The 26162-nt window shown below is 48.3% G+C and overlaps 1 protein-coding gene across 5 annotated transcripts; it reads left to right on the top strand.

Moving 5' to 3' along the window:
• The first annotated feature begins 1520 nt into the window (after window positions 1-1520).
• itgb4 (integrin, beta 4) lies at window positions 1521-24711 on the top strand. 5 transcript variants are annotated; one of them, XM_056430101.1, is made up of 43 exons: window positions 1521-1876; window positions 2641-2726; window positions 4001-4083; window positions 4384-4466; window positions 4597-4698; window positions 4819-5023; window positions 5098-5194; window positions 5321-5492; window positions 5614-5877; window positions 5956-6045; window positions 6139-6261; window positions 6693-6860; window positions 6973-7049; window positions 7232-7440; window positions 8070-8173; window positions 8253-8345; window positions 8488-8620; window positions 10871-10996; window positions 11886-12004; window positions 12098-12131; window positions 12211-12405; window positions 12522-12625; window positions 12766-12824; window positions 14134-14157; window positions 14262-14410; window positions 14570-14749; window positions 14869-15017; window positions 15167-15374; window positions 15487-15807; window positions 15973-16145; window positions 16258-16438; window positions 17184-17321; window positions 17417-17599; window positions 17695-17826; window positions 19125-19295; window positions 19401-19550; window positions 19964-20098; window positions 21001-21150; window positions 21230-21418; window positions 21537-21692; window positions 21786-21950; window positions 22987-23106; window positions 23185-24711. In XM_056430101.1, exons 3-43 carry the CDS (start codon window positions 4008-4010, stop codon window positions 23313-23315), a joined length of 5838 nt encoding a protein of 1945 aa, XP_056286076.1. In that variant the 5' UTR covers window positions 1521-1876; window positions 2641-2726; window positions 4001-4007; the 3' UTR covers window positions 23316-24711. The 5 variants fall into 5 exon arrangements, with proteins under 5 accessions (XP_056286076.1, XP_056286075.1, XP_056286077.1 ...); XM_056430100.1 differs by having other exon boundaries at window positions 1521-1889; XM_056430102.1 differs by lacking the exon at window positions 2641-2726.
• The last annotated feature ends 1451 nt before the right edge of the window (window positions 24712-26162 follow it).

Raw genomic sequence — 26162 nt, 5'->3', positions numbered from 1 at the left:
TGTGTGTCGTCTGCATAGAGGTGGAGCTGTGTGTCGTCTGCATAGAGGTGGAGCTGTGTGTCGTCTGCATATAGGTGGAGCTGTGTCGTCTGCATAGAGGTGGAGCTGTGTGTCGTCTGCATAGAGGTGGAGCTGTGTGTCGTCTGCATAGAGGTGGAGCTGTGTCGTCTGCATAGAGGTGGAGCCGTGTGTCGTCTGCATAGAGGTGGAGCTGTGTGTCATCTGCATAGAGGTGGAGCTGTGTGTCGTCTGCAGAGAGGAGGAGCTGTGTGTCGTCTGCATAGAGGTGGAGCACACCATCTTCGCCAGGGAGGCCCAAATGTCGTCGTTAACACTCACACTAGGATCCACGAGGAGGTTTCACAGTAGAGCTCATTAATGCCTCAGGGAAATCGAAAGTGATTCACCAAAGCTCTGTTGAGACGTATAATTAAGAGGAATGAGGCTCGTCAAAAAAATTACTTTGAGGTTTTGGGCACAAAAATAATCTATTTTAAAGGTATAGAGTTGAAACTGAGAACATATCTATTTATGATTGGTATTATTTGGGTGTATGAGATGTCTAACATCTACAAGTACAGTACATTCGAACCAAGACCTAAATCTTTCCCTGATAACCACTCAGTGGGTATTTAAATTTATTTCTGTACGCAAGTACGTTTCCGAGTATTTCCATTTCCTGCTTTACACTTCTAGTCTACATCATCGTTTCACTGTCCAGAATCAGATTGAGAATACGAAATATTATCAACATACTAATCAACAAATAAATGATTATATCAATAATACTTGATTTCTGTTTATTAGCCAGCTGCAACATTGACTATTAAAGTGTAAATTCGACATTGGTATTTTTAATCCAATGATACAAAATAGATGTTATTACTTTTAGATGCAGGACTTTTACTTGCAGCAGAGTAGTTTTGCATTGTGGCATTAACTTTTACGCGACGCCCCCTCAACCCAACCTGATCGGGTCCACTCCAACGCTCTGTGGCAATCACGATGTTCAAAACTCAAATATATGACGAGCAGAAAACGTGGCCGCCAGTGCGAGGCGCGCAAACCACACGAGTCACGAAGCCGTTTCCCACCGCCTGCAGGCAAGTGTTCTGCTCCACATGCCACGCCCAAGGGCCGGGGGGGCGGGGCCTAGCAACCCGGCCTCAAGCCCACACAGGTGAACTGCTGTTGGGGTGGAATGCAGGGGGGGGGGAGGGGTGGGGTGGGGTTAGGTGAGTGTGTGTGTGTGTGTGTGTGTGTGTGTGTGTGCGGGGGGGGGGGACCTTGACACACAGAGGTGTGGAGCTTTTTAAAAAAAACTTCTAACAGGGTGGGGAAGAGATAGCGGTACAGGAAGGGAGTTAACCCTCTCTGTCACCTGGATAAAGTAGGGAGAGTGTGTGCGTGTGCGTGTGTGTGTGTGAGAGAGAGAACGAGAGAGAGAGAGAGTGTATGTGTGTGTGTAAAGGAGGGATCAAGTCACAGCACACAGTCATTCTCACGAGGTTGCTCTGGGTCTCACTGTCTCTCATATCTCTCTCCGATACACACTTAAAAACTCTTGCAGACACGCACACACACACACACACACACACACTTAAACACAAGTAAGTCAATATTTGACTAGACTTCAACGGACTGTACGGGAAGGAAACCCTTCTCCTCTTTTTGGAACTTTGAACTTGAACACAAGGACTTTGGAGAGAAAGGTTTTTTCTTTTCTTTTTTTCTACAGGTGGATACAAATTCCCCCCAAAACCTCTTGGGTCACACAAAGCAACGAGGAATTAATCTTTTTGTTCTTATTTATTGTTGGACTCTTGGACTTGAACTGGACGAGAGAGAGAGGGAGGGAGAGGGAGAGCAGCAAGAAGTTGGTTGGATCGGTAATCTCTTTGTGTCCACTCTACATTAAATAATGACTAGTCCCTTCTCCTTACATGTCTTCTCCTCTCCTAAACCTGCTCTGATAGTTCTTTCTGGTTATTCTCTCTGATTGTTCTTTCTGATTGTTCTCTCTGGTTGTTCGATCTGATTGTTCTTTCTTGTTGTTTTTTCTGATTGTTTTTTCTGGTTGTTCTATCTGATTGTTCTTTCCTGATTGTTCTCTCTGATTGTTCTTTCTGGTTGTTCTTTCTGATTGTTCTCTCTGATTGTTCTTTCTGGTTGTTCTTTCTGATTGTTCTCTCTGATTGTTCTTTCTGGTTGCTCTCTCTGATTGTTCTATCTGATTGTTCTTTCTGATTGTTCTCTCTGATTGTTATTTCTGGTTATTATCTCTGATTGTTCTCTCTGATTGTTCTTTCTGGTTGTTCTATCTGATTGTTCTTTCCTGATTGTTCTCTCTGGTTGTTTTTTCTGGTTGTTCTATCTGATTGTTCTTTCCTGATTGTTCTCTCTGATTGTTCTTTCTGGTTGTTCTTTCTGATTGTTCTCTCTGATTGTTCTTTCTGGTTGCTCTCTCTCTGATTGTTCTCTCTGATTGTTCTTTCTGGTTGTTCTCTCTGATTGTTTGTTCGAGCAAGGTGGTTGTGAAGGCTTCAGGTCTCACCATGTGGTCTGAGAGCTGTGTGGCCGGAGGCTCTGAAAAGATTACTTATTTTGTTGCATTATTACTTTCTGTTTCGCGTCTTCAAGGCAACACGGTGAAAGAAAGGTGGAACTGGGCGAACGAGGAGAGAGAGAGCGGCACATTCATACTGTGTGTTGTTTTGTTTGTTGAGGTGAGAATGAAGCTCCAAAGGCTGGGAGACAACATCTATGAGAACTCTCTTTCTCTCTCTCTCTCTCTCTCTCTGAGACAAAAAAGCATCATGAATGACTCGGTTCTATTTTCTGTCTCTTGATTACTGTAATTTGTGTCTCCCACGTTATTGTCGGGGTCATAAACTCCTTGGATGCCTATGATTTTTTTGTCTGGGAAGGAACAAATTACAAAGTGCTTCTTTTCCTTCTTTCTCTCAGCTCATTTATTCCATGACTGGTTTTCAAGTTGTCGAGGGGTAGGAGCTGCTCTGGTCTGCCATCTCAGTTTGTGATTTATGTCACAACGCATTGCATGAACACACACACACACACCTGTAGTCAGCTCACAGCGAGGTGCTATGGTGCCTTTCCCATGTGTTGTCAGACTGGGCTTTTAAACCATTCTCTCGCCTCGAGTCGAAATTCCTCCTCCGCTGTTGTAAATCCTCAGAGCACAAATCATCATTATTCAGTCAGCCCACCGGGACAATTACTGAGACACGTCGTGCCTCATTGTGCCGCCGGTTTTCCTTTCTTCTTCTTTTTGCACTCCCTGTTTATCAGATCGCTTTCTTCCTGATACTCCAACACAAAAGTGTGACGTGCTTTTATTGTGCAGAGTCAACATGCGGCTATGAATATGTGCAGGGCCCACCAGCCTCTTCCTCCTCATGTCTCAACAGGCTCTTTATAGTCGGGCTCTATCTGAAATGAGCTATAACAAATGATGCACCAAATAATAAACTGTATTTAAATTTTATATTTATTTACAGCACTTAAATCCAGCCTTTGAGAGCACATCACTGTGTTACTGACAGACGGTGAAGTTATACAGGTTTCCATCGTACTGAGATATACTTCAGATGTATGTCTCAAATCTCCAAATGTGAGAACCAAACCTGGATAGACCCTTTATTGGTTAAAAAGGAATATTTATGTATTTGATAATATAATTCTCATATTATTGACGAGGGGAGTGTTTGTAAAGGTTTCCCGCAGTGAGACGTTCTGAGCGTTCAGAGGAAGGTGTGGGAGGTGAAGGGGGAGTGTCTCAGTGTTTGGGCCTGTTCACTTTCTCCGGGGCTGCACCGGTGGTTCAAGTTACACCTTTAGTCTGCACAGATATGACCTGAGGAGAAAGGTATTTTTTCACCCCTCCCCCCCTCACTCCCCTCACTGTACCAGAGTGTGTCTCTAGCTCTACACGTGTGTGAATGTGAACGTGTGTGTTGGTGTGTTTGTGCGTCGGCAGGAAGGAGATGGGGAGATGGACGCTGCGTCTCTCAGTGGGGCTCGGGCTCCTCGCCGCCTTGTTGACCTGCTGCGATGCCGAAGGTGAGTCACAGGCAACCATTTGATGTCACCACAAGTTATCTTGTATCCGAGCAGGTGCCCGAAGAGGATCGTTGCCCCCACACCTTGTTCTTTATTGTTTTTTGTTTTTAGAGAGTCAAAGTTAAGACGGAGCTTTGCAGGAAGTAATTTCTCAGAATTTGAAGACTTCTCCTCGGCCTCGGGGGAGATTGCTAATGGCTTTTGTCATTATACTTCTGGAGTTCTACGATAATGATAATCGATGCAGCCTTTAAGCTAAACACACAATTGTAGACTGATGATGATTCCCCCCCCCGCCAGCGAACCACTGCTTCGCTTCCAGGGCCAAGACCTGTTCAGAATGCCTGCAGTCGGGTGTGGGCTGTGCCTACTGCCCCAATGAGGTGAGAGCACCGAGCAGCAGGAGTATGAAAGTCGTTCTGCCGTATTCAAAGCCCAAAATTCATCAACGGGATCGTTATATGAAGACTCGGCGATGTCCAAACTCACTGATCCAACTTCCCGTTTGCTCAGAACTTCCTTGGTCCCCGCTGTGACCTGTTGGAAAACATCCTGGCCCACGGCTGCGTGCTGAAAGAAGCCATCCAGGCTAAGAGAACCCTGTCGACGGAAAGCGTGAGTCTTCATCGCTCTCATGTCTCCCCCAGCCGTTCTCATGTCTCAATGCGGTTGCTCTAAAATCCCATCGTGCCAAGTCGTGACCCTCCCTCTGCGTTGTGCTTCCCCTCCCGTCAGAAACAAGCCATCAACATGAGACTTCAGAAGTCTCAGGTGTCTCCGCAGAAGATGATGATGAGCTTTCTGCCAGGAGAGGAGAAGCAGGTGGACGTGGAGGTGTTCGCTCCCACCAAAGGGCCCCTGGACCTTTACATCCTGATGGACTTCTCCAACTCCATGGAGGACGATTTGGACAACTTGAAGAAGATGGGCTCGCAGCTCGGTGAGCAGCGTCTCTTTGTGTGTTGGCGACTCTGGTTGTGGCGGCGATGCTAACGGTGGACGTATCTCCCGTAGCCAAGTTGGTGAACGACCTGTCGGACGACCCCACCATCGGGTTTGGAAAGTTCGTGGACAAAGTGTCCGACCCCCAGACGGACATGAGACAAGCCAAGTAAGCGTTGCGTGAACACGTTGGATACAGTTGAGAACGTCCATACCCAAATGAACCCAAATGCCATTCACCCTCTTTCCTCTCGCTCCTTTTTTCTGCATCCACCCTCCTTCTTTACCTCCTCAGACTCAAACAGCCGTGGCCCAACAGCGACCCGCCGTTCTCTTTCACAAACGTCATCCCCTTGATGAACAACACAGATTCCTTCATCCAGAAGCTCCAGAAGGAGAAAATATCTGGCAACCTGGACGCTCCCGAGGGAGGCTTCGATGCCATCCTGCAGGCCGCAGTGTGTGTGGTTCGTAAGAATGTTTAAGACTTTTAAATATAAGTGAACATCCGTCACAAGCCCTACTTTCTACTTCTGCTCAGCAGAACTCTTTCGTAATCTCTGGACTAACAACGCTTTCTTACCGTAGGATCAGATCGGCTGGCGCAGCAGCAGCACGCATCTCCTGGTTTTCTCCACCGAGTCGGCCTTCCACTACGAGGCGGACGGCGCCAACGTGCTGGCGGGCATCTTGCCGCGCAACGACGAGGGCTGCCACCTCGACGCGGCGGGCAAATACACCAAAGCCGTGGAGCAGGATTACCCTTCGATACCCACGCTGGTCCGCCTGCTCGCCAAGCACAACATCATCCCCATCTTCGCCGTCACCAACCACTCCTACTCGTTCTACGAGGTCGGTGGGTTGTCATAGGAACACGGTTCGAGGTCAGAGTCGAGGTCCATCCATTCATTTTTCTGATTCTCTGTTTAGAAACTCCAAACGTATTTCCCCATCGCGGAAATCGGTCGGCTGGAAGAAGACTCAAAGAACATGCTGTCGCTCATGAGGACTGCCTTCGAGGTAAAACCTCCTCTGATGTTCTCTGGACCTTTTTTTTTTTACGTAGTCAATGGAGTCAAATTGGCCTTTTGACGTTTTAATTGGTCCTCACAGAGCATCCGAACTAAGATGAGCATCCGCGCGGAGGACAAGCCGAAGGCTTTCGAGGCCGAGTTCTTTCACACCAATGGAAGTCTTGCGCAATACGGGGCCTTCGATTTCAAGCCTGGCGCAATAGTAAGAAGAGACACGAGAACACACATAGAAGACACACAGATATTTGTTGTTGACATCAATGTTTTCATTATTATTTGATGGCAAAGACATTGTTTTTTTATGCACTGGTCAGTTTGTGGCTTTGGGGCAAAAAATAAATAAAAAAGAATGATATATTAGGACGTTCTTTTTGGCATTGTAATGTGAGGTATATATTGTTTTATCCCTTCTTCTCACTCAACTAAATATGTCAAAATGTTTTGGTACAACTACTCAATTAGTGATCTAGACATTTTAATCATATTTTACACAATTGTTTATTATGTCAAGCTCTTTAATTTGAGTGACTATAGTCCGATTTTGTCCTAACTTACTGATCTAACTCTGTTAGTGCTAAGACTCACAGTGTGTCTGTGTGTGTGTGTGTGTGTGTGTGTGTGTGTGTTCGCCAGGGCAAGTTCAAGATGCATCTCACAGCCCATAGAACCATCGAAGGGCAACCCGTCTGTCAGACGGATCCGGACATTAAAAAGGGGATGATGAGAATCAAACCGACAACCTTCAGCACCGCCGTCATCGTCGACGCGTCGGTCCTGTGTCCTACCTGCGCCTGTGAGAAGGTAGACGCACACATTGACACACACACACACACAGAAAGGGGGGAGCCACGGGGGGTGATCATGAGCTGTGTACCGCGGACTCATCCCAGCGTCTTCTCACCTGTCCCTGCAGACCGCCGTTCCCAGCTCAGACCGCTGCCATGGCAACGGAGACCTGGTGTGTGGGAAGTGCCACTGTCATCCCGGCTGGTGAGACTTCACCTTAACCGAAGAATATCACCCTGAGGGACCGTCCCAGGCCCCTGGGGCAACTGTGTGTGTGTGTTTGTGTGTGTGTGTCTGTGGGGGGGTGTCTGTGTCTCTGTGTGTGCGTGTCTGTATGTGTGTGTGTGTGTCTCTGGTCCCATCTGCTCTGTGTGTGTCTCCTCCAGGTTGAGTACCTTCTGTAACTGCTCCTCGACTTCTGCGGCTCAGCACAAGAGCCAGTGCGTGGCCCCCGGGGCGAAGGAGCCGTGCTCGGGCAACGGGGAGTGTCTGGACTGTGGGACGTGTCTGTGCAACAACCCGGACCAGTTCGAGGGGCAGTACTGTGAGCACGACAAGACCCAGTGCCAACGATACGGAGGCTTCCTCTGCAACGGTACGGCTCGGGGTCGCGCGTCTACCCGGTGACGTCACCGCGCGGCATCACGCTCACCGCCACGCTCACCGCCACGATGTGTGTGTTCTGGTTCAAATGCCCGACCTCAAGAACCCGGGGTGGAGGACTTGTTTCTGCTGCCCACAAGTGGCAAAGAAATGACTTCATACACGACGAGATCCATTTGATGGTGTTGAGAGGATGTGAGGACTCTCTGGTGACGGCTCGTCCCCCCCCCCCCCCCCCCCCCCCCCGAAAAATATTTTTAAATACGAATCAGCTGGTGACACATTATAATAACTTCATCTGTATCACTCATCACCATAACTGTTCAAATATATCTCTCAGAGACTTTTATTGTAAAGCATTTAACGATAACCATGTTATTTGTTATTCCTCGCTTCTTTCCCAAATAAGACCCAAGAAGACAAAAATAACGCAATAATTAAATGATAGATAGAATAGGAAAACATATAATAATAATTATTAAATAACAACATTCATTCATTCATTAAAAACATACAAAAAATAATAATAATAAATCACGCATTTGTCTTATTAATTTCTTCTGGATGCCACCCCCTCTGACCGCTGCACCACCACAGTGACTCTGACCTTTCTGCCCTCAGACCGCGGCTCGTGCGTCATGGAACAATGCGTGTGCGCCGCCGGCTGGTCAGGCAGCGCCTGCGAGTGTCCCCAGAGCAACCAGACCTGCCTGGACAGCAAGGGCGTGAGTACATGTGTGTGTGTGTGTGGTTGGTGTGATCACGTGACCTTCATGACCCTCACCGTGTCTGTCTCTCCACCAGGGGCTCTGCAACGGGCGAGGGAAGTGTGTGTGCGGCCGCTGCGCGTGTTCCAGCTCTGACATCACAACGGGCACCTGCGAGCCCAACTACCAGGTGAGTGACGGCACCACTCGGCGAACGTCGGCCGCAACGCTGCTGCCCTGTGTTTTGGGCTTCTTTTGACGTGTGTGTGTGTGTGTGTGTTTGTGTGTGTGTGTGTGCGTGTGTCTGTGTGTGTGTGTGTGTGTGTCTCTAGGCCCAGTTGGATGTCTGTGAGGGGACCAGGTTGTGCGTCCAGTGTCAGGCCTGGAAGACCGGAGAGAAAAAAGAGAAAGAGGAATGTGACAAGTGCACCTTCCACATCGAGCTGGTGGACGAACTCAAAGAAGGTACGCAGAGCTCCATCAGCCACCTCACCTCACGCCACTTCACCTCACGCCACCTCACCTCACGCCACTTCACCTCACCTCACGCCACTTCACCTCACGCCACCTCACCTCACGCCACTTCACCTCACGCCACCTCACCTCACGCCACTTCACCTCACCTCACGCCACTTCACCTCACCTCACGCCACTTCACCTCACCTCACTCCACCTCACGCCACCTCACTCCACCTCACTCCACCTCACGCCACCTCACGCCACCTCACTCCACCTCACGCCACCTCACTCCACCTCACTCCACCTCACTCCACCTCACTTCACCTCACGCCACCTCACGCCACTTCACCTCACCTCACGCCACTTCACGCCACTTCACCTCACCTCACGCCACTTCACCTCACGCCACTTCACCTCACCTCACGCCACTTCACCTCACCTCACGCCACTTCACCTCACGCCACTTCACCTCACGCCACCTCACGCCACTTCACCTCACGCCACTTCACCTCACGCCACCTCACCTCACGCCACTTCACCTCACGCCACTTCACCTCACGCCACCTCACCTCACGCCACTTCACCTCACGCCACCACACCTCACACCTCACGCCACCTCACCTCACGCCACTTCACCTCACGCCACTTCACCTCACGCCACCACCTCACGCCACCTCACGCCACTTCACCTCACGCCACTTCACCTCACCTCACGCCACCACACCTCACGCCACTTCACCTCACGCCACTTCACCTCACGCCACCACCTCACCTCACCACCCACCTCACTCACCTCACGCCACTTCACCTCACGCCACTTCACCTCACGCCACTTCACGCCACTTCACCTCACGCCACTTCACCTCACGCCACCACACCTCACGCCACCTCACGCCACCACACCTCACGCCACCTCACCTCACGCCACCACACCTCACGCCACTTCACGCCACTTCACCTCACGCCACTTCACCTCACGCCACTTCACCTCACCTCACGCCACCACACCTCACGCCACTTCACCTCACCTCACGCCACCTCACCTCACGCCACTTCACCTCACCTCACGCCACCACACCTCACCTCACGCCACCACACCTCACGCCACCACCTCACGCCACCACACCTCACGCCACCACCTCACGCCACCTCACCTCACGCCACCACCTCACCTCACGCCACCACACCTCACGCCACCTCACCTCACGCCACCTCACGCCACCTCACGCCACCTCACGCCACCACACCTCACGCCACCACACCTCACGCCACTTCACCTCACGCCACCACACCTCACCTCACGCCACTTCACCTCACGCCACTTCACCTCACCTCACGCCACCACACCTCACGCCACTTCACCTCACGCCACCACACCACACCTCACGCCACTTCACCTCACGCCACTTCACCTCACGCCACTTCACCTCACGCCACCTCACCTCACGCCACCACACCTCACGCCACCTCACGCCACCTCACGCCACCTCACCTCACGCCACCTCACCTCACGCCACTCACCCACCACCTCACGCCACCTCACCTCACCTCACGCCACCACACCTCACGCCACCTCACCTCACGCCACCTCACCTCACGCCACTTCACCTCACCTCACGCCACCACACCTCACGCCACACCTCACCACTCACCTCACCTCACCACCTCACCTCACGCCACCACACCTCACCTCACGCCACCACACCTCACGCCACCTCACACCTCACGCCACTCACCTCACGCCACTCACTCACCTCACGCCACTCACACCTCACCTCACGCCACCACTTCACCTCACGCCACTTCACCTCACCACACCACCTCACGCCTCACCTCACCTCACGCCACTTCACCTCATCGCACACCACGGCACTTCACCTCACGCCACTTCACCTCACCTCACCCCACTTCACCCCACTTCCCTCCGCCCTCACCACGCCACTCACCCACCTCACTTCACGCCACCTCACCTCACGCCACCACCTCACCTCACCACGCCTCACCACCACCTCACGCCACCACCTCACCTCACGCCACCACACACGCCACTTCACCACCTCACCTCACGCCACCACACCTCACCTCACGCCACCACACCTCACCTCACGTCACCACACCTCACCTCACCTCACGCCACTTCACCTCACCTCACGCCACCACACCTCACCTCACGTCACCACACCTCACCTCACGTCACCACACCTCACCTCACACCGGCGTCCTCACGGTCACATGTTGTGTGTTGTGTGTTCTCAGCGGAGAAAGTTCGCGATTCGTGCAGCTTCCGCGACGAAGATGACGACTGCACGTACTACTACACCGTGGAGGACCCCAAAGACCCCGGCAACAACGACCTGGATGTCCAGGTGCTCAAGAAGAAAGGTGAGCTGTATGTCTCACTCCTTGCTCTCCTCCCAGCAGAGGACATCAAACACTTCCACCGTTGCACATGCACACACAACGTTGCGGTTACTTCTGTTCACATTCAACATTTTAATAATTGTGTTTTCGTTTACATACATTTTGAGTGTTAAACTCTCAATATACGTGTAGCTTAGTTTTCTGTCTCACTTATGATCGTGGATATTACAGTATTTTAATGTTGTAATAGTTTATTCTGATTCTGAAGTCTTATGCTTTAAATTAATACATATAGAAAGTTATTATAAATAGGAAATATTAGGGAGAATATTATTATGAATGTATCATGAAGCATAAGGGAAAGACTGTTTTCTCTATGAAAATGCTAAATGTAAATGGCAAGAGGTAATGTTTATATGTACGTCGCATGAAAATAAATGAAATGTCGAACCCGGTCTTACAGTAGAGAGAACCGTCCAACATGTGACACTATGTGTTTGGGTGTCGGTACAGAGACTCGTACGGTCCGTTGTTTTGGGGGTGAAGGAGGAATATCTTCAAACCTGGACAATTAAAACCCAAACCGGACACTTAGCGAGACACCACCGGAAGGGAATAGAGGCAGCAACTGCTGAAAAGACTAAACATTTTGGGCTTATTTTATGTCGCCAAATATCACAAATTACGAATTCTACTCAACGTGATTTAAAATCTGTCCACATACGACATCCCTGACCTTTGACCTCACATCGGAGCAGGAAAAACTCCCAAGAAATAGAAAAAAAACTTCACAGGGTAAAAAAAAGGTAAGAAACCTTCAGGAGAGCAACAGAGGAGGATCCCTCTCCAGGATGGACAGAATAATAGATGTCATGTGTACATTGATGATGTCGTTGTGCCCCACCTTCAGACTGCCCCCCCGCCAGCCTCCTGTGGCTGCTCCCGTTCCTCCTGTTCCTCTTGTTGCTGCTCGCTCTTCTGCTGCTCTGCTGCTGGAAATACTGTGCCTGCTGCAAGACCTGCTGCCAGGTACAGACGCTCACCTTCACAGCCAATCGATGGCGAGTATTCATGACGATCTCAGTGGAAAGTGACGCCTTCTGTCTTCTCTCTCGCCCACAGAGCTGTCTGGCCCTGCTGCCTTGTTGCCGGAGAGGTAGGACTCGCTCGCTCAGGACACTTTATCCTCCCGTCTGGGAATCACGAGTCACCCTCATGTTGATTCCTCTCTCCAGGTCGCATGGTTGGCTTCAAGGAAGATGAGTACTTGCTTCGCCAGTCTCTGCTCACCTCAGACCATCTGGACACGCCGATGGTGAGGACCGGCCCACCCAAAGGAACCGATGTGGTTCGCTGGAAGGTCACAGATAACGTCCACCGATCGCCCAATCACCCCCAGGCTCTGATCAAGCCCAACCCAAAAGAGACCAGTGAGTGCTCAGCCGCTATGAATGTACCCGCTGCGTGTGGAAGGAAAGACGTTACGGGGAAGGATGATACTAGATTTAATAATGCTTGTTTTCATGGTTCCTCTCCCGCCTTATAGTCCAGTTCCCGATGTCTCTCCGGCTAAACAGGCTGTTCTCCGAGAATCTGTCTCGTCCCGAATCCAGAGATGCCGAACAGCTCCGCAAGGAGGTTTCTGATAATGTGAGTGTGTTTGGTTTGTCTTTGGCCACATGAGTGTACGAATGACGACCGCGCGACTGAGTACTACATTCGTGCTTCATTTGTGCTTCATTTGTTCTTCATTTGTTCTTCATTTGTTCTTCATTTGTTCTTCTGTCCAGCTCAATGAGGTGTACAAGCAGATCCCCGGCGCCCAGAAGGTGCAGAAAACCTCTTTCAGGTAATATGTGTGACACCATCTGTCTAGTTAGAAACAGTATTTTCCTTTTCAAAGAAATAGTTTTATGTGGATGGTAAGTGTAGTTGACTGAAGCCATACAATCCCCAGTGTGGGCTATATTGAGCGACACATTTGAGTTCTCCTGCTTGAAGAGCAGTAACTACATGTACCAGAATGCATTGCTTGTGAGCTTGTGCCGGCCACATCTCGTCGCTGTAAAATGTAGCTCGAAATACATCTGAATAGACAAAACACTGTAAAATGTTGCCTTGACCATTCCTCTGCACCCATAGTTTTGGATGACATCTTTGCTGTTCGCAATACAAGCAACGAGAACCAGGAAGTGATGTTTTTTAGCAGCATCAAGATTACAGGCCGAACCCAGTGCCCCCCCCGACCCCAAGGCCTTTAAAACCCACATTTTCAGGGACTTACTGACGTCACCTGCTAATTGGTTGAGTGTGAGAGACTGTAAGGACTTGAAATGGTAACAACATTAGGTTTAACATCACATTGCTATGAATTGTGGGTAATACCCTTGGGTAAAGTCTCCAGAAATACGGATTTACAAAAAAGGGTTCATAAAGTGCTTAACCCTTGTGTTGCCTTAGGGTCATTTTGACCCGAATCAATATTACACCCTCCCCCCGCCTTTGGGTCATTTTGACCCGATTCAATGTTTCACCCTCCTGTTACCTTTATATTTACTAACATATTTTACCCTTTAGGTTCAATTTGACGCCAGCAATTAAAACCTCCAGAAAATTATTAGAATTAATATTGTTTTCCAAGTTTAAGTGTGAGGCACTTTATGTTTGTTTGTTGACTACCGAAAGAACACCGACATTAAACATTGAATGGGGTCAAATTAATCCTAAAGCGGGGGGAGGGTGTAATATTGATTCGGGTCAAAATGACCCTAAGGCAACACAAGGGTTAAATAGTCTGTGAGAGAGCCCTCAAACATTCAGTGATTTGACACTGGGACCGCCCTGAACCCTCCGTGAGTGGGGCGATTGGGATCCGGCACATGACTAGCCAGAGAGATTCAAGCCGGTAGCTCCTCCTTCCGTCCAACTAGGTCACTGTAATGTCAAATGATGGAGCAAGATGCAGGAAGAACAACCTATTTTGCAGCTGGTAACCTTCTCTGTCCATATATCTCTGAGGAATGTACTGCTTCAACTAACTACATCAACTGAATGCAGTCGTAATCGTGAGAAACGGGATCTTTTTTATTCACGAGACCGAAAACAGAAGTTAAATGTCTGTTCTTGCACTCATCAACACCTGTTTTTGGTTCTTGCAGGATGCAGAGAAATGCCGGAAAAAGGTAACGTTCTGATTGATACAAAACAGAACATCACCAGAGACTAGTGTCTCCTGAAGGACGCATCTCTAACTTCTCTGCCCCCCCCCCCCCTCTGTGCTCTTCAGGCAGGACTACGCCATCATGGATACCATCCTATCTGCTCCTCGCAGCAGCTACCCCGATATCGTCAAACTCACCGAGAAAAATGTCCAGTCTGGAAACGTAAATAACCTCAAAGTGGTGCCCGGCTACTACACTGTGGCCACAGACCGAGGTGATTGCCTCACTATTTCCGTGCGGGAATTATCTTAAAAATGTGAATGTTCAGTTTGTGGCGAAGTTAAAAGTGAAACGATTCCCGCTCTCAACGGAATAGCCGGTGTTATGAACCTTGCCCTAAATCTCATCGTCCCGTCTGCTTTTCGCTCTGCAGAGGCTGCGGGAGCCATAGAGTTCAACGAAGGCGTGGAGTCGGTAGACGTCCACGTGCCGCTCTTCGTCAAGGACGAAGACGATGACAAGAAGCAGCTGCTGGTGGAGGCCATGGATGTGCCACTTGGCATCGCTAAGATTGGAAAACGTCTGGTCAACATCACCGTCATCAAAGAGCACGGTGAGAGACTGACTTGATACTCACTCGAAAGAATTGAATTTGAAGCTTTGCGTGTTAGAAGAAGTGCACAGTCTTCACCGGGGATTGCTCTAATGGAGTTTGCTCGTCCACTTTTCCAGCCACCAGTGTCTTCTCATTCCTCCAGCCGGCCTACACCTACAGCAGGCAGGACGGAATAGCCAACATCCCGATCAGCAGAGAGATCATAGAAAATGGACGCACACAGGTCACCTACCGCACACGGGACCTCACAGCCAAGGATAAGACGGTGAGCCCATGTACTGCCCTACATCTAGTGTGCTATCCTCATACCTACAAGAATCTAGCGATCTATAGTTGGCATTTGTGAAGGGAAAGGGCTGAAACCAGTGAGAGGTGAGTAGGACTTCATTCCTCATCTGTTCTTGTGTGTTTCAGGACTATGTGGCGATGGAAGGAGACCTGACCTTTAGTCCTGATGAGACCCAGAAAATGGTGCCTGTTCGTCTGCTGGAGATGAGCGAGAAAGATGGTCTCCTGGAAGACAAACAGGTCAAGCAGTTTGTCATGGATCTCAGCAACCCGCGGCAAGGCGGCAAGCTGGGCCGCTACCCGAGAACGACTGTCACTCTCACAGAGCAGCCAGGTGAAACCAACGCAAGAGGCTTTACATCGGCGCTGCCTACACCCTTGTTCCAAACCAGAGCCCTGATTGCTACGGTTTCTTCTCTTCCTTTACATTATTGTGTTTTATCCAGAGCCCAGTGTGATGATGTTCAAAAAGGGCACCCAGAACTTCAGCATATCTGACCCAACCTACACCATCCCTGTGGTCCGCACTCGCAACACGGACAGCTCCGCCACAGTGAAATGGCGCACCAAGAAGGCCCAGCGCTTTGAGTTGTCCGGCCCTCTAAAGTTTATGCCTGGAGAGACGGAGAAGAACATAGTGATCGATCCGAGGAGCCACCCTGGACCAGTCCAGCCAGAGACCATCCAACTGGAGCTGTTTGACCCAAGTAGCAACGCTACTATCGGAGACAGGAAGACGACCCTTGTCAATGTCATTGATGGAGGAGGTAAGAAGTGTCATTCGTTGCAAAAGCATTGGAATGTAGTTTCTGGCATTGTGGTGTTTCAGATTTCATGTGACGAGAGAAGGGAACATTCTAAAGAAGAGGGACTGTGTGTAGTGAATGTTTCATTCATCCTGTCACCACTTCCTGTACATCTCAAATCTCCAGAGATTGCCCAGATGCAGCAGATGGGCTACGTAAACCCGAAATCCATGTCCCCTGGCGGGCGTCTTCCCGCCTCAATGAACCTCGCCCCAGCAAACCTTCAGGCCAAAGCAACTGGACCCAGAAACATCCACCTCAACTGGGACCCGGCGGCTGGTAACCCCATGGGGTACAAGGTACAGATCAAATCCACATGTAGAGAAGCTTTCAGTTGGTTTCACAAGCATCCTTCGTAATCGGCACTTTATTCCTCAAATGCTGAATCTCATCTTTTCCTGTTTGTTTTAGGTAAAGTACTGGATCTACGGCAACCCAGAGAAAAATGCCCAGGTCTTAGACGTGAAGACTACTCAAGCTGAGTTGACCAACCTGTACCCCTTCTGTGACTACGAGATGAAAGTGTGCAGCTACAACTTAATGGGAGACGGCCAAGACACAGACATGGTCCCCTGTCAAACTCTCGAGGATGGTAATTACTGACCAGTCAGTGAACTGATAGTTTCATGTTGCTATCTTTTATGCTATCTTTTTTTAGAGATGTTTACCCTATTCACCTGTTTTGTCTTCAAAATCTATGGAATTTGACAAAACATTTATTTTTAAAGGTGTCTAAATTTCATCTTCAATCGCACCTACAAACACTAAACATTCAAGTTTAATGTATATCTATATTCAGAAGGTTTTTACTGAATATTTTGGTGATATATCATTCATACCCTGATATTTGATACAAAGAAATAGCCAAAATTCCCTCTGTATAAAACTAAATTCAACAAGAATTTTGAACCTGGCTTTATCCAACGTTGAGATTTCTGTTCTGGAAATTTCTGCGAATTAGAACATAATAAGACAATGCTTCTTATGCATATTTAAACACCTCATTATTAAAGCCACTGTTGGAAAGATGTTGGTAATGTCTAAATAAGTTGCTTGGAAACTCGTGTCTGTAGTGCTGGCTATGTAGACATGAAGTCAATGCACCACAATCAGTAGTAGCATTACTAGCCTTTTGTACACACTGGTCTATACGAAAGTTACATCTGGCACTTACCCCGTGGTAATATTTAATAACAACTCGTCTCTACGTGATAACTAGTTTGTGTGTTGCAACCTGTTTTAATTCAGGGACGAGTGAAACTCCTCTTCGTAACCTTCTGTGATACCGAGACTACGTTTGACCTTAAAATTGCTCCCTGTTCCGTTTTTTCCTCCAGCGCCTGGTGAACCTGGACGTCTGGCCTTCAATGTCATCAGTCGGACTGTCACTCAGGTCAGCTGGGGAGAGCCTGCAGAGACCAACGGCAACATTACGGCTTACGAGGTCATCTACACACCCATCGATGACGAAATGAGTAAGTGTCCGAGCGGGAACAAAAAAGAGGAAAACGCTGCACGGGTGTTTGTGCGAGACGTAATTCTTTACCATCTCACAACGCTGTCCTCACAGAGCCGGTGGGCGCCGCGAAGAAAGTGAAGATCGACAACCCCAAGAAGCGGATGCTGTTGATCGAGAACCTCCAAAACGCTCAGACCTACCAGTACAAGGTCCGTGCCATGAACAGCATCGGCTGGGGCCCCTTCAGAGATGCCACCATCAACCTGGCGTCACAGCCTGCCAGACCCATGTCCAGTAAGTCAGGAATGGGCAAACACCCCTCTGGAACACTTCCAATCGATCTGTAGTTCCCTGAAAAGAGTCGTTTTCCTTTCTTTCTGTCCCTGCAGTTCCCATCATTCCAGATATCCCTATAGTGGACGCAGAGGCCGGAGACGAGTATGACAGCTACCTGATGTACAGCAATGAGGTGATGAAGTCCCCAGCAGGCTCCAAGACACCCAGCGTCTCTGGTGATGGGGGTGGGTACCCAGAGGCAGAACCACAAGCTACTTGTAACAGCCGACGGTGTGAACTCATTGTTCTAGCGCTCGATGTTTGTTTGCTCTGGAAAGACGGAAGTCAGACAAAATGGATCCGATTGTTTCAATCAGCATTCTAAGGGCTCTCCGGCGTCTTGGTCAGGTCTTGTGGCCGAGTGCCCACATGCTCATGCAGTGTGGGCTGTGGTGCCGTTGCTTTGTCAGAAGGAAATGTTGGTCACAGACGTGCTGTCGGAAATCGACCCTCTTGTGAGACTCCTGTTTGAAAACCTCAGGATTTCAAGCTCTTTCTCATTCATCAGTGTTTTCTCTGTGACATTAATATTCTTCTCAGCCACATTCTCACGTCATATGGCGGACATTTCTGCCCCCAGGCAACAAAATGTACTTCCAATACATCCCCAGAAAGCAGTGCTTTACGATTGCAGACCACACGGCCTTCTCTCGTCTAAGCTGCTGCTCTTTTCCTCTGGAAGTTAATGCAGACCGGTTGGCATTCTGTGACATCAACCAACATCTTACTACCATAGTGTATCATGCAATCCCATTCCTGTGTTTGATAGCTTTTTCTTGTAAAGTAATGTACAGCAAAGCCAACCCTTGAAATTTCTCCGCGACAAAACTATCCTCCGCCTGCTTGCTTCTTCCCTATGACCACGAACACAAGGCTGGAAATTTGTCAAGTTGGTGGGGTCCAACCTGGACCTCCGTAGGGTGACGTGGGTGGACGCCATCACCAGTCGGCTCGGCACAGACACAGAGACGAGCTCAGACGAGGCCCCCCACCCCGGCAACACCCAAACGCCCCTGCCAGGTGAAGACCCTTCTATCAGCGTCAGAGATAGACACAGACAGATAGCATGCCAGCTCTGATGCACGGCCAGCCAGGTGCCCGGCAGGCCAACCGGCGTTTCTCTCTGCCTTTTTCGGGATTTGATCAATATTTGTCGAATCATTTCAATTTCGCGCTTCAGTCCTTGTCCCTCTTGCCCCTGGGTGAAATCTATCCCCCGCCCCCTACCCAGAGAGGAGCACTGGCATCAACTGCCCCACCTCTAAAATGTTGAGTCTAAAATATTGCTGCTGTTTCCGTGAGTGGCTCAAGTGGGATCGGAGCTCCAGGTCTCAAACTTCTGGTGCTTTCCTGGTAGAGCCTGGTTTTGGGTGCTTGGCATCAATGTCCCTGTTTTGTTCCCATCCGTGTCACGATGCTCGAATGCTGATTTGCCTGTAATCTGTCTGTTGACTCTTCTGGCTCCTATTGTGGTCTTTCGCAGATAACACGATGAATGGGAAATGGGACCAGAACTTCCTATTCCCGGGGGGATCAGGGACACGCAACTTGTCTTCATCGTCCTCTTCGATGTCCACCCTAAACTCAAACTACAGAGGGGCCAGCGGCTCCTCCTTCCTCACCGAAACATCCACCACCTACATGTCGGGATCAGGTAGGAAGGACAGCGGCGATGGGAGTCGAGGCAAAAGAAAATGTGGGGACAAGATCTCGATATTTTATTCGTCTTGACCTTTGATTCCGTCTCTGTTTCTTGCAGGAAGCTCTCGCAGAACCGAGATGATCGGAGGAGGGGTGCACACATCGGAGGTCATCATGAGGAAGCGCTCAGAGATTCGGGATTACGCGGACGAAAACATCCGAGACTCTATCGTCATCGGAGACATTCCAAGCATGTTCCCAGATCTCGGTAAGCGTCGGACCTGAGCGAGGGGTTTGAAGTTAGTCCCAAAAAAAACGTTAGCTAAGCCACGTCTCTCTGGCCGATGTTACTCCGGGATGTGCAATATTTGAGATGCCTCGGCAGCTAAACTGCAAGCGCATGAGGCCGACGGCTTGGACATCTGTTAGCGGGGTCGGGGCTGTTGGCTGCTCAGCAGGCTTATCCACGCGGACTGTGCAGGAGCTATGCTGACTATCGCTGTTTCCGCCCCCCCTCCCCTCCCTTCCACTGTCTCAACCCTGCTCTATTTGTTGTATTGTACCTCTTTCTCTCACTCCCTCCTACTGGGCCCCTTTTCCTTTACGTCTCCTGTGCCGCTTCCCCCCTCCACCCCTCCACCCTCCACCCTTTGCCCCCTCCCCCGCTCAACGCGCCCTCAGGTGGGTTCGGCTTCACTGGGACGCAGAGCAGCACTCAGAGCCAGTACACCTACAACATGTCGTCGGGCCCGAGGGCCCGGACCGAGTCGTCAGACGTGAATGACGCCCTATACAATCTGGACAGGGTGCTCCAGGGTGAGTCCGTGGCACACCAACATGAAAGCAGTGGATGTATTGGCTGTGATGCCTAATGCAACCGCCCACCTCTTCGTCTTTGTCCCCGCCTCTGTGCTGGTGTCATACTTTGTCTCCATCTCCGTAAAGATCTCACCTGCCGTTGTATGTGACTTTGACACCACCCATCTTTCATTTAGACAATACCGGTGTAACAGGCCATATTATACCCCCAGTCCGGGCTATACCTGGGGTTAAAGGAGCTATTTCACACCCTCGGGTATAGCTTGTCCTAGGACAGTTCATCCCTATGGTAAATACTCTGGCCTGGGCCAAAGTATACCCAGGTTTAACCTGGGCGGGGGTTGATTTGCCCTGTTACACCGGCAACCATTTTCTTAGACCGAAAAGTGTTTGTTGATTTTTGGATAGTCATTTGTTTTCATTCATTCCTGTTTCCGATGAAAAGGAAGTTTCATTTAATCCAAGTTGTGTTACATCACATGGTCACGCAGAAAACCTTTGCATCAGATATTTGATTGAAGGCCAATGGAAGCAAAGCGTTCACGAGCACATTGCCGTTGACGAACTGAACCCAAAACAAAAGCATGATGTTATGCTGACAGCACATTTTAGCATCTTCCAGCTCATTGTTACAGAAGCCCTGAGTCAAGGAGAGGGGAACAAATGAATTATGAGGATCCTCTTCCTCACTAATCCACATCTTTTTCCCTCTTGTGTTTATGATTTAAAACAGGCAGAAAAGAAATGCCAGAAGTATTGCACCGTGCAATTTGTATGAATAGGCTCAATTTATCAACTAATCTACTTCTTTGTCTTTCCACCCTTTGCAGAGTCGGAACGGAGATAGACCGTATTTCATGGTGATCATGTCCAACAGTATTCTTCCTCTCACCCATCAGATGCTCCACTGACTCCAGGTGTACCAGAAACCCCCAGCAGACTGGTGTTTTCTGCTCTGGGCCCCACGGCCCTGAAGGTCAGCTGGCAGGAGCCCCGCTGTGACAAAGACATCATGGGCTACTGTGTCCTCTACCAGCTGCTCAGTGGAGGTAAACGCAAGCACCATTTGGTTTTCCAATTTTGTAGTGTTTAATACCAATGCTAAACAGCCTGGGTCCTCTCCTGTAGGCGAGGGGAAGCGTATTAATGTGACCAACCCAGCGGAGAACTCTGTGATCATCGAGGACCTGCTGCCCAACCACTCCTACGTGTTTAAGGTGAAGGCTCAGAGCCAGGAGGGCTGGGGTCCAGAGAGAGAGGGGGTCATCACCATCGAGTCCGCTGTCGACCCCAAGAGTCCCCTCAGCCCCATGCCAGGTACTGATCCCGTGGTTTGATTTGGCTCAAACCTCTCGACACAATGTTCTTACATGTTTTCAGATCTCCAGTGTCTCTCTTTTCATTCAGTTCTCTTGTTTCGTCTTTCATGGTAAAGGCTCGCCGTTCACTCTGAGCACTCCCAGTGCCCCGGGCCCCCTGGTCTTCACTGCACTGAGCCCCGAATCCCTGCAGCTCAGCTGGGAGCAGCCCCGTAAACCCAACGGAGACATCCTGGGATATATAGTCACCTGCGACCAGCTGCACGGTGGAGGTGAGGCCTCTTTTTCTTTGAGAGAGAAACAATACATGTTTTGCATAGTTGGTTTGTGCATTGTCCGACCTGTGTTCCTGGTTTCCCCCCCAGGAGACTTACGGTCCTTCGAGGTGAACGGGGACAGTGTCGAGACCAGTCTGACCGTCCCCAACCTGACTGAGAACGTTCCCTACAAGTTCAAGGTTCAGGCTCGAACCACACAGGGCTTCGGTCCTGAGAGGGAGGGCATCATCACCATCGAGTCTCAGGACGGAAGTAAGATCCGAAGACTAGTAGTCGTTGGAAATTTTACTTTACTGTACTTAATTCACTTCATTTACGAAAGTGACCCGAACATGAAACTTAAGTGACCCAAACATAGTACTTAAAGTGACCCGAACATGGTACTTAAAGTGACCAAAACATGGTACATAAAGTGACCCGAACATGGTACTTAAAGTGACCAGAACATGGTACTTAAGTGACCCAAACATAGTACTTTAAGGGACCGGAACATGGTACTTAATTCACCCAAACATGGTACTTAAAGTGACCAGAACATGGTACTTAAGTGACCCAAACATAGTACTTTAAGGGACCGGAACATGGTACTTAATTCACCCGAACATGGTACTTAAAGTGACCAGAACATGGTACTTAAAGTGACCTGAACATGGTACTTAAGTGACTCAAACATAGTACTTTAAGGGACCGGAACATGGTACTTAAGTGACCCAAACATAGTACTTTAAGGGACCGGAACATCGTACTTAAGTGACCCAAACATAGTACTTTAAGGGACCGGAACATGGTACTTAATTCACCCGAACATGGTACTTAAAGTGACCAGAACATGGTACTTAAAGTGACCTGAACATGGTACTTAAGTGACTCAAACATAGTACTTTAAGGGACCGGAACATGGTACTTAAGTGACCCAAACATAGTACTTTAAGGGACCGGAACATGGTACTTAATTCACCCGAACATGGTAATTAAAGTGAACCAAACATGGTACTTAAAGGGACAGTGTGTGGACCCAGTAGACTCCGTGAAGAGGCCATGTTCTCTTTGTGGATGAGCTCATTCTAAGTTAGTTAACTTAGTTTCTGGTGTTCATGGACTGATTAAAAGATAGTTTGGGCTATTATGTTCAATTTATGAAACAGAAATGCTGCAGCAAAACCCGAAGGGACATCCTCTGGGAACCATGAATTTCAATAGCAAGTTGTTGCGGAAGTTATGTCAATATTGTTGTGATAATTTTGCTGACAATATTCAAAGTATCCATCTCCCGTCTCTGTCGGCACAGGCGCTCTGTCTCAGTACAACAGCCAGGCGATGTCGAGGAGGGAAGTGTTCCAGTTGCCGACGGAGGTCAACACGCGGACCAACGTCTCCCACTCCATGATCCACGACCCCTTCTTCTCAGGTACAGCTTAGCCTTCAGTCTCACTTCATAAATACTACATGCATTCACACGTTAATACTGAGGGCTCTTCTCTAACAGATGGCGGGATGGTGACCACGCAGCACACAGAGATCAGCGGCATGGTGACCCGCCAGGTCACCAAGGAGGTGGTTCAGAGGAGCGTCATGGGAGCCACCACGGTCACAAAGAAGATGTTTTACGAATCGTAAAAAGGTTGTATTTTAACTAAATGGTCTCTTTAAAAAAAAAAAAGAGCCGGCTTCAGATTACTGTGTGTGTGTGTGTTTTTTTTATGTGGATTCTGCAACCCTCAAAAAGATTTCATGTCATGAATAGACGGAGAGGAGGCTGTTCGCTCATGTCTGTTACAACCCGTGGCCCCTTAGATGAGGATCATTTTAACGATTACCGTCGATTCTGATGTATTTCATTTAGATTTTCTTTCCACACTCAATTTACTTCACCCGGGGGCGACTTTTGCAAAAGGACGGTAGTTCAGGGGCCAGTTAAATATATATTTTTATAAACAAGCTCTATTTGTCTATTTTGCTGAGTTAAAAAAAAATCCTTTCTGCCACTTTATTTTTCTGTTAAAAGCACAACAAAACATCCCATTGTTAATCCATGTCTTTTCCTTTTGAATTATAAAAATGGTTGTCTTTGTACGTGAGCTGAGTATCACTGACTAAACAAATACTTTAGGCTCCGCCCCTCCGTCGGTGCAGGTCTGGTAACACATTGCAGTTTTAAATCAACCAGTAATCTGACTGGTTCAGTAATCCAGGGTGACCTCGTCTCCCGTCCTCCACCTGCCCGAGATGTTTAGTTCTGCTTCAGGTTGAACCGACTTTCAACTGCACGGAGACATCGTCTTCAAATAAATTCCATAGTTTTTTTTATCCAAGTGGTGTCATCCTGAGTGATCAAGAGAGAAATGTCAAAGGGGTGGATTTGGGATTATTGTTCATATATTTGTATTATATAAAGAAAAAAGATCCACGCATATTTAATACTTTTTAAGATTTTTACTTCAGCAGAGTGACGTTACATGTAAAGCCAAATATGGAGGGATTCCCTCAGACACAGGTCTCCGCTTGTGTTGCTCATTCATATGCACACTGACCGACAGCACGGCTTCACAACAGACACACATACAAAATAATAATAATAATACTATTTGATCAATCGTGTAATGTTACTCATGTTTTCATTTTTATTGTTTTTTTATAGCCATCAATGTGGGTTCACGCTGCTTCCCGTTAATGCTTTTCATGATGCGTCTTTACCCTGCGAGGCCGTTGTGGTTTTCATGTTTTACATATCAACAACAATGAGATCTGGATATTTTAGAGAAATGAGACGGAAAGATTGTATTTGCTTCCATGCAAATCCCACTGTATCCCACTGTATCCCATCCCACTGCATCCCACTACTTTCGCTCCACTTTTTTTAAGAGGATATATGTTTGAGAGAGATTCTGATGTGGATGAACCTCTCACCAGAAAACACCAGCGGTAAAGTATTCGTGTACTTCTTTGCTCGGCATGTATCACTTTTTGTTTGTATGGCGGTCGTATTGCAGAATAAAGATTTGAAATAAATACATTTGATTGGTTCTTAATAATGCAGGACTCAAAGAAGCAAACAGAGCCAGACTTAACTCATCACATGCATCAACCCTCATTATCAAGCCCACAGTTACACGGCCGCGCTAAGAAGCTGGCCGCCTGTCACGGTGCCTTCATGCTCCAACACATTTGTGACACTATTTTGCAAGTTTTAGCTCTAAAAAAAAATACATCAATGTCTCAATGAAGGTTTGAGAACCTTTCCAATACAGAACTGATGTTCTGTTCAGTCTTTGTGCGGATGACTTCTCAACCCTCTCAAAGCTCCTTGGACGGTGGGCAGGAGACTTCTTCATTCAGCCTTGAAAAGATTCACTCATGGCCGCCCAGGGCGCCGCCTAAGGATGGCCATGAAAAAAAAAAAAGATGAAAAAAAAGAGAAAAAAAAAAGAAAAAATCAAAAAAAAACATTAAAAAATATAAATATGCGTGTTGACGCGCTAAATGTTAAATGGACCGGAGACCGACCGTAAATACCTTAAGTCTTAGTTAATGTTAATAATAAAAATATAATATATCGCCATTATCACGGAACCCCCCCCTCCCTTTCCTGGTTTTGTGTGTGTGGTGTACGCTATTGACAACATTTTCGTCACATTTAAAGCACATTGGCACATTGGCGGATGAAACGACGGGGAATCTGAACAGCACAATGTGCGCCTGCGGTCAGACCAGATCAGATCAGACAGAGTGTTTCCTCAGCCAGCCCAGCAGTGTTGTTGTTGCCAGGGTTTGTTTTTTCCTGCGGACCACTTTTGAAGTGTTGTGTGCGGGGTTGAATTTTTGTCCTTGGTCGGGTACCATTTTTACATAGGGGAAATAACTGTTTAGGAAAACTGCTTTTAATGCTGGCAAACTAAACATATGTTAATGATAATGCTGTTGGACTCTTAAAGCAGTGTATATGGTTTAGCACGGGCATATTTTGAGTTCTGATATTGGGCTGGTTTTGCTGGTTGATTGGCCATTTTTTTGCCATTGGGCTGTTTTTGTCACAGACAGCTCTGCTGCTGCTATTGTGGTTGGTGAGTGATGTGAAAGCGATGTGAGTGAAAACGGCTATATTTTTTTATCTTTTATAAAAAATTATTTTACATATGTTACATACAGTAATGGTCATCGCGTACGATCACTGTCGTGTTTAGTCGTGTCATTTTAGAATCAACATATACGTTTCGTGAGTGTCTCATTTGGCCACTTTTGTTTTGTTTTGTACGGTCGGTCGCCCGTATATTTATTATGTTCCTTGTGTTGTTTGTTGCGTGTCTGAGTGGAGGTGTGCAGAGACAGACAGAGAAGGCAAATGTGTGTGTTCTGTTGTCTTCTGGTATATGTTTCCCTTTTGTTCAACTCTGTTTCCCTTGTATATTACATGTCATGGTTTTGATGAGAATCTAAACCCCCCCCAATGTTTCTTAAAAATTGCTC

The sequence above is a fragment of the Pseudoliparis swirei genome, chromosome 13, assembly GCF_029220125.1.
Source record: "Pseudoliparis swirei isolate HS2019 ecotype Mariana Trench chromosome 13, NWPU_hadal_v1, whole genome shotgun sequence".
NCBI lineage: Eukaryota > Metazoa > Chordata > Actinopteri > Perciformes > Liparidae > Pseudoliparis > Pseudoliparis swirei.
The sequence above is the reverse complement of the archived record's forward strand: the minus strand, read 5'-3'. Positions and strand labels throughout refer to the sequence as shown.

Excerpts from the sequence above, each read along its gene's own strand:
- itgb4 (XM_056430102.1), top strand. The coding sequence starts at position 4,008 with ATGGGGAGATGGACGCTGCGTCTCTCAGTGGGGCTCGGGCTCCTCGCC. Across the intron at positions 7,050-7,231 it reads TGCCACTGTCATCCCGGCTG|GTTGAGTACCTTCTGTAACT; the intron begins GTGAGACTTCAC and ends TGTCTCCTCCAG. Across the intron at positions 17,600-17,694 it reads GCCTGCCAGACCCATGTCCA|TTCCCATCATTCCAGATATC; the intron begins GTAAGTCAGGAA and ends CTGTCCCTGCAG.